The sequence below is a fragment of the Artibeus jamaicensis genome, unplaced genomic scaffold (assembly GCF_021234435.1).
Source record: "Artibeus jamaicensis isolate MK-2021 breed Jamaican fruit bat unplaced genomic scaffold, CSHL_Jam_final contig_465, whole genome shotgun sequence".
NCBI classification, from domain to species: Eukaryota; Metazoa; Chordata; class Mammalia; order Chiroptera; family Phyllostomidae; genus Artibeus; species Artibeus jamaicensis.
The window spans coordinates 40,272,564-40,287,905 of NW_026521843.1; the positions used below are offsets into that span (position 1 = coordinate 40,272,564).

At 34.6% G+C, this 15,342-nt stretch overlaps 1 protein-coding gene and 1 long non-coding RNA gene across 9 annotated transcripts in view; one reads left to right on the forward strand and one right to left on the reverse strand.

The window, feature by feature from the left end:
• PAPOLG (poly(A) polymerase gamma) overlaps positions 1 to 15,342 on the forward strand; it is a 33,906-nt gene that overhangs the window by 13,338 nt on the left and 5,226 nt on the right. For 2 of the 7 annotated variants that reach the window (XM_037138276.2, XM_037138282.2), the window contains 15 exons: positions 606 to 717; positions 2,074 to 2,163; positions 4,245 to 4,383; positions 5,213 to 5,285; positions 6,015 to 6,135; positions 6,493 to 6,577; positions 6,985 to 7,038; positions 8,972 to 9,091; positions 9,517 to 9,626; positions 12,178 to 12,299; positions 12,515 to 12,690; positions 13,058 to 13,149; positions 13,233 to 13,453; positions 14,174 to 14,239; positions 14,415 to 14,471. In XM_037138276.2, the coding sequence (XP_036994171.2) occupies positions 606 to 717; positions 2,074 to 2,163; positions 4,245 to 4,383; positions 5,213 to 5,285; positions 6,015 to 6,135; positions 6,493 to 6,577; positions 6,985 to 7,038; positions 8,972 to 9,091; positions 9,517 to 9,626; positions 12,178 to 12,299; positions 12,515 to 12,690; positions 13,058 to 13,149; positions 13,233 to 13,453; positions 14,174 to 14,239; positions 14,415 to 14,471 (1,638 nt within the window). The remainder of the gene's footprint in view (positions 1 to 605; positions 718 to 2,073; positions 2,164 to 4,244; positions 4,384 to 5,212; positions 5,286 to 6,014; positions 6,136 to 6,492; positions 6,578 to 6,984; positions 7,039 to 8,971; positions 9,092 to 9,516; positions 9,627 to 12,177; positions 12,300 to 12,514; positions 12,691 to 13,057; positions 13,150 to 13,232; positions 13,454 to 14,173; positions 14,240 to 14,414; positions 14,472 to 15,342) is intronic. The other 5 variants (XM_037138277.2, XM_037138278.2, XM_037138279.2 and 2 more) reach the window with 5 other exon arrangements.
• Positions 12,279 to 15,342, reverse strand: part of LOC128627676 (uncharacterized) — an 83,437-nt gene continuing 80,373 nt past the window's right edge. For both annotated transcript variants that reach the window (XR_008391923.1, XR_008391922.1), the window contains one exon: positions 12,279 to 12,368. This is a non-coding gene — a long non-coding RNA (uncharacterized LOC128627676). The remainder of the gene's footprint in view (positions 12,369 to 15,342) is intronic.

Below are 15,342 nucleotides of genomic sequence, written 5' to 3' on the forward strand. Positions count from 1 at the left end.
TTCTTTGTCCTAGTGGATTATGTCTTTAGAAACAAAATAAAACTAAACAAAAACAAAAAACAATTTGCTGGTATTTTAGAGGGGCCAAGAGGGAGTGAACGTAAATGTGTGTTGGATTTGCCATCTTTATCTAGAACAGGGATATCAAACTCATTTTCTTCTGGAGCCACATCAGCCTCATGGTTGCCTTCAAGGGACGGAATGTAATTTCAACTCCTCAACAATTAAGGAGTAGTAACATTTATACAGTCCTGAATTATTTCAGCCCTTTGAAGGCAGCCACGAGGCTAACCTGGCCCCTCGTGAAAATGAGTTTGACACCCCTGATCAAGAAATTCACTCATTAGGTTTTTAATTATTTTTGTTAATGCTTAGCATATATGTTCAAATTAAAATACTTCCTCTTAATTTGAAGATTTAATTGCCTTCACAAAACTTTTTGATTTCCCATGTGAGATTCCTACAGAGAGGCCTTTTGGAGTTTTGGTAGAAATTCCGAAACTAGTAATTACAACTTTTTACATTTTTGAAGTGGGGAAGGAGGAGAATGGACTAGAAGGAGAAAAAAATTAATATTTTTCTGTTCTTTTTGCGTCTTTCCAAAGATCGATCTAGTCTTTGCAAGACTGGCAATACAAACCATATCAGATAATTTAGATCTAAGAGACGACTCTCGACTGAGAAGCCTTGATATAAGGTGTATTCGCAGCCTAAATGGTAAGCTTCTAAAAAGACATCTGAGCTACCTGCCTAAAGAAGTTTAACAAATAGAGATCTTTTAGCAGAATTTTAATGAACTTTTTTAGAGATTGAACTAACTCAGTTTAAAAATGATGTTATTTTTTTATACAAATAATCTGATCACGTTTAAGCATCTTTGAAAGAAATTTGTTTGAATATTGTTTGTGTTTGTAGTCGTGGTTCTCAAACATGCTGGTCTCAGGACCCCTTTATACTCTAAAATTTTTTGAGGGCCCCAAAGATCTTTTTACATGGGTTATATCTAATATTGACCATTATATCTAATGGTGACCATTTAACATGCTCAGTATTTACTATATCAGAAATAAAAACTGAGAAAATTTTAAAATGTTTAGTATTAGTTCTTTTTAAAATAACAATAGTAAATCTATTATAAGTAAATATAAATATTTTTGTATTGAGCAATGGCTTTTTTGCATTTTTGCAAATTTTTTGATATTTGACTTAATAGAAGACAGCTAGATTTTCATACCTGCCTTTACAGTCAGTCTTACAATATTTTATTTTGATTGAAGCACAGAAAGAGAATCTGGCCTCTTAAAGATATATAATTGGAATAGGGAGTAGTATTTTAATAGACTTTTCAGATAACTGTGAATATTCTTTGATACTACACTAAAACTTGACCAGTGACGGTTTTTTTTCTTTTCCATAGATTTATTGAGGTCTAATTATGTACTGTAAAATTTATCATTTTTAGGTATACAATTTCACAGGGGTGTCAAACTCACTTTCACAAGGGGCCACATCAGCCTCACAGTTGCCTTCAAAGGGCCAAATGTAACTTTAGGACTGTGTGAGTGTAACTACTCCTTAACTAGGGGCAAGGAGCTTGGTGCTGCTGCTGGGTAGAAACAAGGTAGAGGGCCAGATTCGGCCCACAGGCCTTGCGTTTTCCACCTGTGATTTAGTAGTCTTTAGTATGCTGAGAGTTGTGCATGACAGTTCAATTTTAGAACATTTTCATCATTCTCAAAAGATCCCTCATAGCTATTTGTAGTCATTCCCCTTTTCAAACCCCAGTCTCAGACAACCACTAAAATGCTTTCTATTTCTATAGATTTGTCTTTTCTGAACCTTTCATATAAATGATTTCATACAAATGTGGAATTATTTTAGTGTTGAATGTGCTTTTGAATTCTTTAAAAGCGATGGGATTTTTCATATATAGTTCCTAAATTCTGAAGACAAAACAAACCCTGACATTTTATTATCTTTGATATTTTTAGTATTTGAGAATCTGGAGGTTAGAAAGACATTTGAACTGTTTTTGTTGCATAATAAAAAAAAATAATGTTTTATCTTTTTCAGGCTGTAGAGTTACTGATGAAATTTTGCATTTAGTGCCAAATAAAGAAACTTTTAGACTCACCCTAAGAGCAGTCAAATTATGGGCAAAACGTAAGTATCCCAACTCTTTTATGTCTGAATGATAAAATCATAATTTTCAGTTGCTGATGATAGAAGCATACATGAAAACCCCTGAGTATATTGATACTGCGGGATTGAGGTCCAATAAGATTTGGAGAAGCTGTTTCTTTTTCAGGTGCACTGGTTATGGAGCTATAATGTGTGGCTTTACCTCCTCCTCCCTTGAGTAAAAACTGAAAAGCCCCTGACTTTTCCATCTTAGATTTCAGCAAGGCAGTCAGAATGAGGTAGGACTTGAGTGCAACCCTCCCTGGTCTTTGAGCTCTCTATGGGCAGGACTATCTTACTTATCTTTGTCTCCCCATCACCAGCAAAGTTTATAGGAGAAATTTAGTAAATTTAATAAATGAAGAGAGTACACTGGTAGTTTTAACTTGTTTTTACATTATAATACTCTTCTAATAAAATCTAGAAGGAACTTCACTAGTTTGTATGTATAGGACATGGTTGATAGCCCAAGTCCTGAGCTGACACAGCACATTCGTATTATTTGTAACTACTTGTTTGTATTATTTAAGTACTACTGTACTTCTGGCACCAGGTTTTACATAATGTTAAACAGTGCTCTCCGATAAAACTTTCTGTGGTGATGGAAATGTTTCCTATCTGTGCTGTTCAATGCAGTAACCATGTGGCTACCCTTGAGACATGCAAGTGAGGAACTAAATTTTTTAATTTTATTTAATTTTAATTAATACAAATTTAGAATTAACACCTAAGAGAAATGAAAGGATATGTTCACACAAAAACCTAAACACAAATGTTCAGAGCAGCATTATTCATAATAGTCAAAAAGTAGGACCAACCCTATGTTCATAAATGGATAAACAGGTGAACCAAAAGTGGTATATTCATAATATAAAGTATTATTAGGCAATAAAAAGGGAATGAAGTATTGATATATGTTATACCATATATGAACATTGAAACCATGATGTAATTTCACTTATATGAAATGTCCAAAATAGGCAAATCTATAGAGACAGAAAGTAGATTACATGTTGCTTAGGTTTGGGAGGATTCAGTGGGTTGCAAAGGGGATATAAGAGGGCTGTGAATGTTGAAGGTTTCTTTTGGGGATGATGAAAATATTCCATAATTGATTGTAATAATGGTCGCACAATTAAAAGCCATTAAATTTTGTACTTGAAATGGATGAATCTTATGGTGTGTAAATGATTTCTCAGTAAAAGCTGTTACCAAAAAAACCCAAAAACCCAAACCATATGTAACTTGTGGCTACCATTGTACTAGATACTGCACATCTAAAAAGAATTTGTCCTTTGGTTCAGTTGTATAGTCGGGGTAAAGTAATTTGCATTGAAAAGATAATCACAATTTGTCATTGCTACAGATTAAATTAATTACCATGTTTTGTTAATTCTTAGAGGCATATTTTTCACATATAACATCTGAAATTGATATTTCATATTTTTCTTTTGGTTAATAGAATATAAAATCATGCTATATTATGTAATTGAAAGGATCTTAGATTTTATGAAACATGGTAATGCTTTTTTATAAACTGGTAGAAGAAACAGTCATACAAGAAATGAATAGTATCAATGGTGTGCTATGCTTTATGGAGAAGATCCAAATTATACAAAGTACTATAGTCCCTAACTTTATACTTGATTTTAAAATGCCCAAGAGTATGACTAATGAAATGTTTATTCTTTCCTGCTTAAACCCTTCAGATATCTTGCCTTCTTCTTTTAATTTCTTTCTCAACCATAAATACTGAAATGTGGGAGATTTCAGTGTTACGTTGGAGGAGTCCAGTTGGGCAGTCAGAACTGAGGCAGGGCACAGGGAGTGTCTGTATTGGAGAAAAGAGTGGTGGCAGGGGAGGGGGTGGAAAGGTGAGCAGCTTCTGGTTTACTAATAAGACTGTGGGCCTAGCCTGAAGGTCTGCTTGTTGATTTCAATGTTTCTATAGGGGAAAGTAATTTAATCAATAGACTTAAGAAGGAAGTAATCCTGTTCTTTTATGATTGAATGGCATGGAGAGTGGGTCTTAACAATAGTTAACAAATATATTAATTTTTTAGGACGTGGTATTTATTCCAACATGCTTGGATTCCTTGGTGGTGTCTCTTGGGCAATGCTGGTTGCAAGAACTTGCCAACTATATCCAAATGCAGCAGCTTCTACTTTAGTTCATAAGTTCTTTTTAGTTTTTTCCAAGTGGTAAGTATTCATATGCATACTTTCACTATTTACTAACCTCTGCCTATATGTAAATTTGTTTGGAAATTTAAAAGCTATGCATAGACTTTTTCTGTTGTCTTAACTCCTGTTTAAAATTAGAAGTTTAAACCCTGGTTGGTGTAGCTCAGTGGATTGAGTGTTGGCCTGCAAACCGGAAGGTCACAAATTCAATTCCCAGTCAGAGCACATACCTGGGTTGAGGGCCAGGTCCCCATCTGGATGCGTGCAAGAGGCAACTGATGAGTGTTGCTTGCCCTCTTCTCCCTTTCCTTCTCTCTAAAAGTAAATAAATAAATAATCTTAAAAAAATTTTTTAAACATCAAATTGGAGGCAATAATGACACCAGATGGCGCTTTCCGGCAGTCTATAAATGTGCACCTTTAGCTTGACAGTGGTCACAATACTAGCCAATTAGTAGCTATGCTGAGGTGGTTTAAGATCTCATATGTCAAATGGAGATGATAATCATATCTACTGCCTGGATTTTTTAGGAGTGTTTTCAGTAAATCTTAGCTGTTGCTGTTATTATCAGAGTAAATCCATGAAAGTAAATGAAAAGGAAGGGAAAAATTCAGACTTGAATTAGATGCAGCTAATTGGCAAAACAATATTTGCCCTTTGAGAGAACACTGCTTTAAAATAAGCAGCCTTTATCTTTGTTACTTTCTCTCCTTTCTCATTTTTTTTAAATAGCAAATATCCCACACATTTGCTGTTTGAAAGTTGGAACAAAGTCTAATGATTGTAACATTTTATGTAGTTGCTTAAGTAAGGTCCTATGTGAGTTAATTTTCTTATTCATGTTAGGGAATGGCCAAATCCTGTGCTGCTGAAGCAACCAGAAGAAAGCAATTTGAATTTGCCTGTTTGGGATCCTCGGGTATGTGACTTATTACAAATTTTCATTAAATCTTTTATGAAAAGGGCGGTTCTTTGAATTACAGTCTAATGATAATTCCTCTTGTGTGCTCATCTTCTGTTTTGTAGTCCTTTCCTGCCTCTGCTGTGTTTTTTGGTGCAGATGATGTATTTCTCCAATGATAAGCCAAATGTTATGTCATTTAAAATCACCCATATAAAACTAGACGAGTGGATGTAGCAACCAAAATGTCATAATCCATTGTTAAAAACTGTCTTACAACTAGTTAGTTTTAAAGTACTAAAGTATATAAAAGATTTGCTTTGCAGTGTAGTTTAAAGCAGATTCATTATTCCTAGATAGCATAACTTTCACTTGCCTTGCATTTTAATTTGCTTTTAGAGTAAGTGCTCATTTTTCGGAGTAACATAGGGGAATCGTCCATTGAATAGGCACAGAAAGAGTATGGAGAACCATTGGACCTTTTTGCAGCTATGATACTATATGCTTGTTTTAAAAGACCATTGTTTATAAGATGCACCATCAGTTTAACAGTTTTTCAGGGGAAAATTAACTTGCAGAGTTTCCTTTGAGTGTCAGTCATATCTGACTTCAGAAATAAAGGTAGTTGGGGAGTGGAAATGTACTTCTTAGAAATGGGGAGAGATAGTATCAAATTTATATTTCATATTCTTCAGACTTGGTGAAATGAAGGAGAATAGATCATTTATTTTGCTTTTAATTTCATAGGTAAATCCATCAGATAGGTATCATCTCATGCCCATAATCACCCCTGCCTACCCACAACAGAATTCTACGTATAATGTGTCCACGTCAACGCGAACAGTAATGGTAGAAGAATTTAAACAAGGTAAACCTGTCACTCTATTGCCCTTTACATATTCCCCTGTTTTTGGTTGACAGCAGTGTAATTCTATATTGCAGTTATGCCTCTTATTTCTTGAAATTCTTTCAAACGTGTGTGTATTTTTTCAGTAATTGGTTTTCTAGAATATATGATAATATTAAGGCCAAAAATGGAGCCAGCCCAAGCTGGTCGAAATTGATATTTGTGTTCTGAGAAAGAACATAATAAATGTATATTACTGAAGAATTTGTTGGGGTAAAAGGTTTTGGGGGGTAGGGTAATACAGTAATACAGGAGCTAATAATATGAGAGTCAGTGTTAAAAATGAGTCTCTTTGTCTCTCTCTCATTTTAAACTTAGGTCTCGCAGTCACAGGTGAAATTCTTCAAGGGAAATCAGATTGGTCCAAACTACTTGAACCACCAAATTTTTTTCAAAAGTACAGGTATTTCAAATTTTTCATTGTGTGTGTGTGTGTGTGTGTGTAAAGAAGAATATTAAACTTAGAAAGTTACTATATGATAGGTGAGAATTGTCACTTATATTTCAAATAAGGTAGAGAACAGGTTAACAGAAATCCTGTGTGATGACATAGTATCTATATTATACTAGTAAATGACCCAGTGTTAATAATGGTTTTTTGGGTTTTGTTTTTAGTGAATAATTTTTAAATTGTGGGGCCCGGAATTAATTTTTTAAAACTCAGAGAATGTTTTGATTTTTATAAACTGTGTGCCTGCATTAGTGCTTTTGTTCATTGGGAGAGAGAAGAAAATTTTAATGATAGAAAAGCAGATACTAACAATATCGATGCCTTTTTTTCCTGATTGTGTTGCTGAAAATTCTTCATAGACATTATATAGTATTGACTGCCAGTGCATCAACAGAAGAAAACCATCTGGAGTGGTAAGACATATATTTCAAGCTCTCTACCTACTATACAGTGATAACATTCATATGGTGCTTTACCATTCATTTATAAAACATTTTCTCTATTTTCAAAGTTATTAACTCTTATTGATGACTATTGTATCTGACCATGGAGCATTAGTGTCTTAAGAAATGCCATCAAATTAATGTTTCAGAATAAAAGTGACACAAAATAATATGTGAACAGATCTTAGCCTTTTGTCACTTCTCAAAGTCAGTTTTTTCCCCCCAGCAATTGATTTTCATAATGGTGCCTTCTTGTCATCTTATTCATTCATTTTTAGATGGGAGGGGAGATACATCACTGTGATAGAGAATCATCAATTGATTGGTTGCCTTTCGCACACTCCCCCAACTGGGGACCTGACCCACAACCCAGGCGTATGCCCTGGCAGATAATTGAACAGGCAGCCTTTCAGTTCTTGGCCCAATGCTTAATCCACTGAGCCACACCAGCCAGGGCTTATGTATTCTTTTAATTTAGGACATAATGGCATGCAAGTTTTCAGAATTTTAAGCTTCTGTCAACAGAGAGGAGATATTTTAGTCAAGGAGCAGTGCATTCTTTCTAGTGTATGTAAATATATTTCCATTCCCTCTAGTGTATTGACATCCATAGCCCCATCAGGCAGAGGCTGTTAGGCCACCAGAGAGGATCGTGCTTTCCTTAAGTCTGACTGCTGGAAAAGGAGAACAGAACAATACAGTCTTTTGCTTCAAGGGTTTAATGCTTATTTCATTGATAATTAAAGGGACCCTGAAAAGAAACCTTTCATTGGAATAGAGTGTTTCATTTGTCTAGATCAGGGGTCAGGAAACTATGGTCTGGGCCAAATCCAGCCTGCCATCTCTTTTTATAAATACAGTTTTATGGGCACATAGTCATACCCACTAATTTATATATTGTCTATGGCTGCTTTCCTGCTACAAGGCGGAATCATACAGTTGCAACAGAAACAGAATGGCCCATAGAGCCTAAAATTACACTTAATATCTGGCCCTTAACGAGAAAAAGTTTGCCAGTCTCTTGTTTAGATTACTCTGAGGAATAATTCAGTGTTTTGTATATCTGTTCTTGAAGCACACACAATTAAAATGTGTAAGCTTTTACTAGTGTTTAAAAAATATAAAAATGTTCTTGTAGCTATTCTTTCTAATTCATAAAATCATTAGTATGATAGCTGACAGCAGTCACATTTCTTAAGTGAGATGAAAAAGTTGCAGAAGTCTGATGAAACTTTTGATATTTTAGTAGTATCTGATCTGATTTTAGTGACTTTTTATTTTTGAGATTTTGTTTATTTATCTTTAGAGGGGAAGGGAAGGAGAGAGGGAGAGAAATATCAATGTATGGTTGCCTCTTGTGTGTCCCCTGCTGGGAACTAGCATGTTCCCTGACTGGGAATCGAACCGCGATCCTTTGGTTCACAGGCCCGCGCTCAATCCACTGAGTTACACCAGCCAGGGCCAAGATTTTAGTGACTTTTTAAATGCAATATCTATTATCATTTTGTGAAAATAAGAGCATGTGTATTTCATAAATTAAATGCCAGTTATTAGCTTTTGGAGTCACATTATTTAAACACATCTTAGCCTTATGGTTTAGACATAAAATTTGAAAGTGGAAAAAGACTTAGAGACAGATGAACCATGTTCAAATTATGACTATTTTATGGTCTTTATAGGCAGCTATTTTAGATCAGGGATGCATTAAATAGGTCAGTTCTTTTTCAGAGGGGGAGATTCACTAACTAGTAATTTACTTGAGTGGTATTTTAAAGAGTTACTAAATATATTGGACTGAATTTTTAAAATACATATGTAAAGCATCATAGCTGATATGCTATTTGGTTTACTTGTATATAGCTTCCAAATTTAATATGGAAAAGTCTTGTTTATTTGATTTTAGGGTTGGATTGGTAGAATCTAAAATCCGTGTACTTGTTGGAAACTTGGAACGGAATGAATTTATTACTCTTGCCCATGTAAATCCCCAGTCATTCCCAGGAAATAAGGAACATTATAAAGAGTGAGTTAATTACTTTTTAATATTATATTTCTTAAATAATGTTATTTGACATACGCATTGTTCAAGATCAGTTGTAAGACTGTTGTTTAACAGGCATTGATGGGGGGTGATATATTATGTATTTGAGTAGTCACACATTAAAACAAAGTACGTGCTATGTTGGTAGCCCACAGACCCCAGAAAAACTCCATTGGAGTATTTGAAGCATCTTTAAGTATACATTCAGTAAGTCATTTTCAAAACTATGTAATTGTCTTCATAGCAACACAGTATAACTTACCAATGTTCTTGGTGTCAGATTTAAGAAATTTGGCCAAACCGTTGAAATTTGTATTTATGCCTCCATAAAGACCAAGTTTTAATTACCAAATAGCATGTGTAAAATTGTTTAAAATTAATGGAAATTCTTAAATTTTATTTTATAGCAATAATTACGTATCAATGTGGTTCCTTGGAATAATTTTTCGAAGAGTAGAAAATGCAGAAAGTGTTAACATAGACTTGACATATGATATACAGTCATTTACTGATACAGGTAAGACCTTGTCATCATAGAGCTTTGGTCTTCAACCTTGGCTGTAATGTAGTATTATCTGCCTATGATCTGTCTGGTTATATTTTTAAAGTTCTATAATTGGTTAAGTAAATATGGTACATCCATATTATGAAAATCTATGCTGCTATTGAAGGCATGATGAAACAATTTCTAAGATATATTTAGGGGGAAATATTGCAGAGCAGTGCATATAGTGCTCTCCTATTTATATAAGTAAAAAATCTATGCATGTTTGCTTATAAATAGCAAACTTACAAGCAAGGTCTGTACAGAAGGTATCCAGCCATGTAAGATGAAAAAGAGACATTATTAAAGAAGACACAACATACAAGAAACATTGTACATAGGACAATGATACCTCAATCCCCTTCAAAGTATGCACTGTAGGATCTCACACAGTTTTCCCAGTCGCCATTAACTGCCCTGTAATATTTTCCTGAATCTCATCCCGTCTGAAATCCCATCCCTTTCAAAGGTGATTTTAATTTTTGGAAAAGGCAGAAGTCACAGGGTGCCAAATCTGGGTTGTAGGGGAGCTGAGTTAGTTGAGTTCAGTTGAGTGATTTTATGTTTCACCAAAAATGCTGCACAAGACATGATACATGAGTTGTAATGAAGCTGCCAATCACCAGTTGCCCATAGCTGCAGTCTTCTGAATCATTTGAATAGTTTACATGGAGGAATGTTTAAGCTTACTGCAAAATTTGATGCAGATTCGTTGGGTTGTTTCTCATTTTGAATGCAACAGCCACACAGTACACATGTTCACTCACTGGTGTCTACCTCCCCCACTGACTAGTACAGTGAAGTTGTCATTGTTCATGCATGCACATTCCAGTCCACTCTCCTCGACTGCCAGGTTACATCCTTGTCACACAAACTCTTTTTGTTTGTGTGGACTTTTTCCACACATACCTCATGTGTTTCTGAACAGATATATAGTTTATAAAAAAAGAAACTGGCAGAATTGGTTGCTTCTGGGTCAAGGAACCAGGTGTATTCAAGGAACAGGTATAAGGAGACTTTACCGAATACTTTTGAACCGTTTTGATTTTGTACTGTGTGACTGTATTGTCTGTTCTAAAACAAAAAGAGAGACTAGAGAAACCCTACAGGTAATTCTTAGTGTGCACAGCCAGGTATAAATCACAGTCATAAAAATGACTTGAATTTTACTTAAAAAAATTTTTTTAAATTTATTTTTAGAGAGAAGGGGGAAGGGAGGGAGAAAGAGAAGGAGAGAAACATCAGTGTGTGGTTGCCTCTTATGTATTCCTGGCCATCAACCCAGACATGTGCCCTGACCTGGAACTGAACCAGTGACCCCCTGCCTCACAGGCCTGTGCTCAATCCACTGAGCTACACCAGCCAGGGCTGATTTTTCCTTTTTTTTTTAAACATGGAATAAATATCAGTCAATACAGGCTTGCTGCATGTTTAGACTTAGTGAAAAGAATGTCTTTTCACATTTAGCTCCCTAAAAACACCTTTCTGGGGTATGTTAATATATTTGTTATCTTAACATGGAGTTGTCTTAATCTGGAATAGTGTGCATTCATACTCTTAATATGTTTGGTTTGACTCATCTGAGATTTCTAGATTCTTTTGAACTAGCCCTCATGTTTCTCATGAAAGTGCAGATTCCTGTGTATCACCTTAGTACTACTGAATCACATTCTAGGAATGGAGCCAGAAGATCTTAAGTTGAATAAGCACTCCTAGTGATTCTTTTATCAGCAATCTGGAATGAAAACATAGAAGTTTTTCCATTATAATTTGACCTCAATTTTCAAAAAAAGAGGAGGTTGGGAAACTATTTATTATAAATTTATTAAATGTTCTCCAGGTAGAGATACTAAGACCCCAAGAGATTAAGTAATTTACCACATTTCACAATAGTTACTAACCCCTCCACACCAGTCTCAGTAAGCTTATAATCTAAATGGATATTCACAATTAACATGCATTAAATAATTTACACAGTAGTTAATATAACTGATTTGAAAAGGACTAGGATGGAAATCTAGAGCTGTATGTATGTGTATATATATATCCAGTCCTGGCAAAGGTGTCCAGGGCTGTTGAGCCTCCTTTCCCCTCTTGTACAGTAAGGGTGTCCTTTCTAGATGGTTTCCAACATCTGACATTCTGTGATTGGTGTAGTAAAAGAAACTTCATGGAGGGAGAGAATTTGAATTGCATCTTGGGGTATTTGGTATAAAGATAAGCTTAGATGTGGGCAGATCATTATGAGAAGAAATTTTCTTTTGGGGAAACAGAAAACAAGATTTGGATAAAACTTTTTCATTTATATTATTCATGATATTTGATTATAGGAAAGTGTTAGAAATTGGACCTGAGAAAACATAGCACTTAAATAGAACCGTGACCTGGTGAAAGTGTTTTAGAAATATTCTGTAAGAGGCATGTATGTATTTGTGTAGTGATGGGGAGTATGCATTTCAGAAAAAGAAAATGGAGCCCTTGATTCAGAAAGAAGTTTCTATTTAACATATTGACATTGTTACAGTGTACAGACAGGCAAACAATATAAACATGCTAAAGGAGGGAATGAAAATTGAAGCAACTCATGTTAAAAAAAAACAACTTCATCACTATCTTCCAGCAGAGATTCTTCAAAAAAAGAAAAAGGTGAGTTTATAATCTTAACTTTCCAATATGGTTCCTGGGACCAAATTTACATTCTTCCAGCTCCCAAACCTATTGAGAAGAAAGAAGGGCGATACAATTTAAGACCATAAGCTCACCTTCATTAATCACAAAAGATTATTTTATATGTACTTCAGAACTGAAAAGTCATTGTTCTCATTTGCCTTTTGAAATCCTAAAAGCCTTCCCCTTTTCAGCAGAGTCTTTCTGATGTCAGTCGAAGTTCAAGTGGACCTCAATCCAAAAGATCATCGCTGGATGGCAACTGTTTGGATAGCTCCAGAGATACTGATAATGGAACACCTTTTAATTCCCCAGTATCTACAAACAAACCTTCTAAGCCTGATATTTCTCCTTCAGGAGAAACAGAAAGGTCTGGGGTTCAATATTCTCTTTTCAATATTTACTTAAGGATACTATAAACTTTTCTATACCTTGCTAAATACCTTTTGTAATTGTTAAATTATTTTACCAGTTGCCAGTCAGTTTAGAAATACTGAACTATTTTTGGTAATTCTTTGGGACGTGGTATAGGTTTATGAATATGTAGGATTAGATTAGTGCACAGAATGCATGTTTTCTATTTAATTTTTTCTCTTAAATCTCACTGAGTCCTTTGCCCTTTTCTCCCCTTTTCTCTTTTTTCAATGAAATAGTTAAGTAGGGATGCTTGAAAGAATTAATCCTAACTGTTAAAAGTGTTATGACATGACTACAATTTTACTTATTAACACTTTTAGTAGGAATAACTCTGAGCCTGCTGCTGTGATTGTGGAAAAGCCACTGAGTGTTCCGCCAGCTCAAGGACTATCTATTCCAGTCATTGGTGCAAGTAGGTATCATCCCCTCTTTTGTTAGTACTGATTCTACTACATATACATTTAATTACTAAATTCTTTCCTTCTTCCTTTTCAGAAGTTGACTCTGTAGTAAAAGCTGTACCACCGCCTGCTGTGTGCACCATTCCTACTGTAGTAGGACGAAATGTTATACCTAGGATCACAACACCCCACAACCCTGTCCAGGGACAACCACATCTAAATGGAATGTCAAATATAGCTAAGAGCGTTGCACCCAAGAGATCCCATTCCCCACCTATAGATGGGTCTTCAAAGAGGTTGAAAGATATAGAAAAGGTAAAGTTACAATTTTAGGTGTGATTCAGTAGTCGAGTTTTTAAAAGTTAAATTTTTAAAAAGTACTAACAAAACTCACAATTCTCCATAGCTATCTCTCCATAGCTTAGTGTTTGATTAGGATTTGACTGTTTAAAAAGAATATTTACCCTCACCCTAAGGGAACAATTTTAATTATTCATCTTAAATTCAGATTATTAATGTGTTTGAAAACTTGAATGAAATACAAGTTTCTCCTTGACTTACACAGAAGTCATTATTGATAACTAAACAATCATATTTATTGTGTTTTATCTTCTCAGCCTGCAGTAGAGGGTGATAAAACTATTTTGTTATAAACTAACTGAATTGTCTTAATCAAAAGATCACTCAAACTGTAGAAATTAAGGGTAGTCATTTAATTCAATCTAATATAAATTCTATAATATAATCAACCCATGTTTGTAAATAGTTTTATCTTTTTTTTTGACATCACTACAGGTGTCCCTCATTCCCCCACACCCCCACCCCTGCCTTTACTGTATTGTTGTCTGTGTCCATAGGCTATGCCTATATGCCTATATATTCTTTGGCTAATATCTTCTAGTCCCCCCCACCCCCTCTCCCTCTGTTTGTAAGTAGGTTTTGTGATAGCCTAATTACTAATTAGTTTCTCAGTTTATATAGATTTTGTGTTTTTTGTAGGTAATAATAGCAATCATCTTAATGTTTATATTTTAGTTTATTCGACTTGAATCAAAGTTTAAGGAATCACGTGCTGCTGAAAACAGAAAAAGAAAATCAGTGGTAAATATATTAATAGTGTGCTTCAAAATACTAATTTTAATGAATCGTATCAGGAAAAGTAATATATTTGAAAGTAGATCAGATCTGTCTGTCAAGTTTTGTTATTTCCTGTAGAAATAAGCATTTGCATATAGGAGAGAAAATGTTCCCTTAAATATACCTCTTCTGTTTTCAGGATGCCATTGGGGGAGAATGTATGCCTATTCCAACTATTGATACATCACGCAAAAAGGTATTGGTCTTATTCATAGGTGATACACATAGGTTAAAATGCATAACTAATGTACAGAAACAAAAAGCTTATTAAGAGCCTATCACTGGGTAAAGGAACAGGGTAGTAAGATTTTGTACCTATCCCCAAAGACCAGCAGTATAGTTGAGAAGTAGGAATGGAAATAGCAGACAGGGCACAAAGAATATAATACTAACAGTGTGTACCTCAAAAGTCTAGAAAAGATGGAATAGTTTAAGACTTCATGTTTTATTCAGATTATGTTCAACTTTTGTTTTATATTCATCTTTAAAGAAGCAGTTTGGTGCCCAGCAGTGTAATTTCTTACCAACACTTGATAGTATATCTTTTGTTGTGTGCTCCTGCTTACTATAAAAATTTAGGTTTGATAGTTACAAGCCATATTTATTAATATTTTTGAAGGAACCAGATGTACCAGTGTACATACTAAGTACCTTAAAATATAAGCTAAAGAGCCGCTAAACCTCAATTTAAAAATTTATTTTTCAAAGAATTACCATTGAATCTAATAATGTATTACTAAGCACAGTAAACTGATAAACAGGTCCTCAAAAGTCAGCCTTGTATAAATCAAAGAAAGCCCTTCTCTGAGAGTTTACAGTGAACAAAGAACAAAATGGCTTATTTTAGGCCCTCCCCCACTTAAAGAATAAAGTGCTTCTCATCACAATCACCTGCCACCCTGGCAGGTTCCCCAGGATATATTGTTCATTCTAAAGCAAAATAGAAAGTGTTCTCATATTTTCTATTAGTTGTAGATTTGTAAAATTTCTTCTAACATAGGTAATTATAAAAAACAGGATTGTTTAATTAAAATATGGGTGTGATAATTGACAAAAAAGCTTTGAAA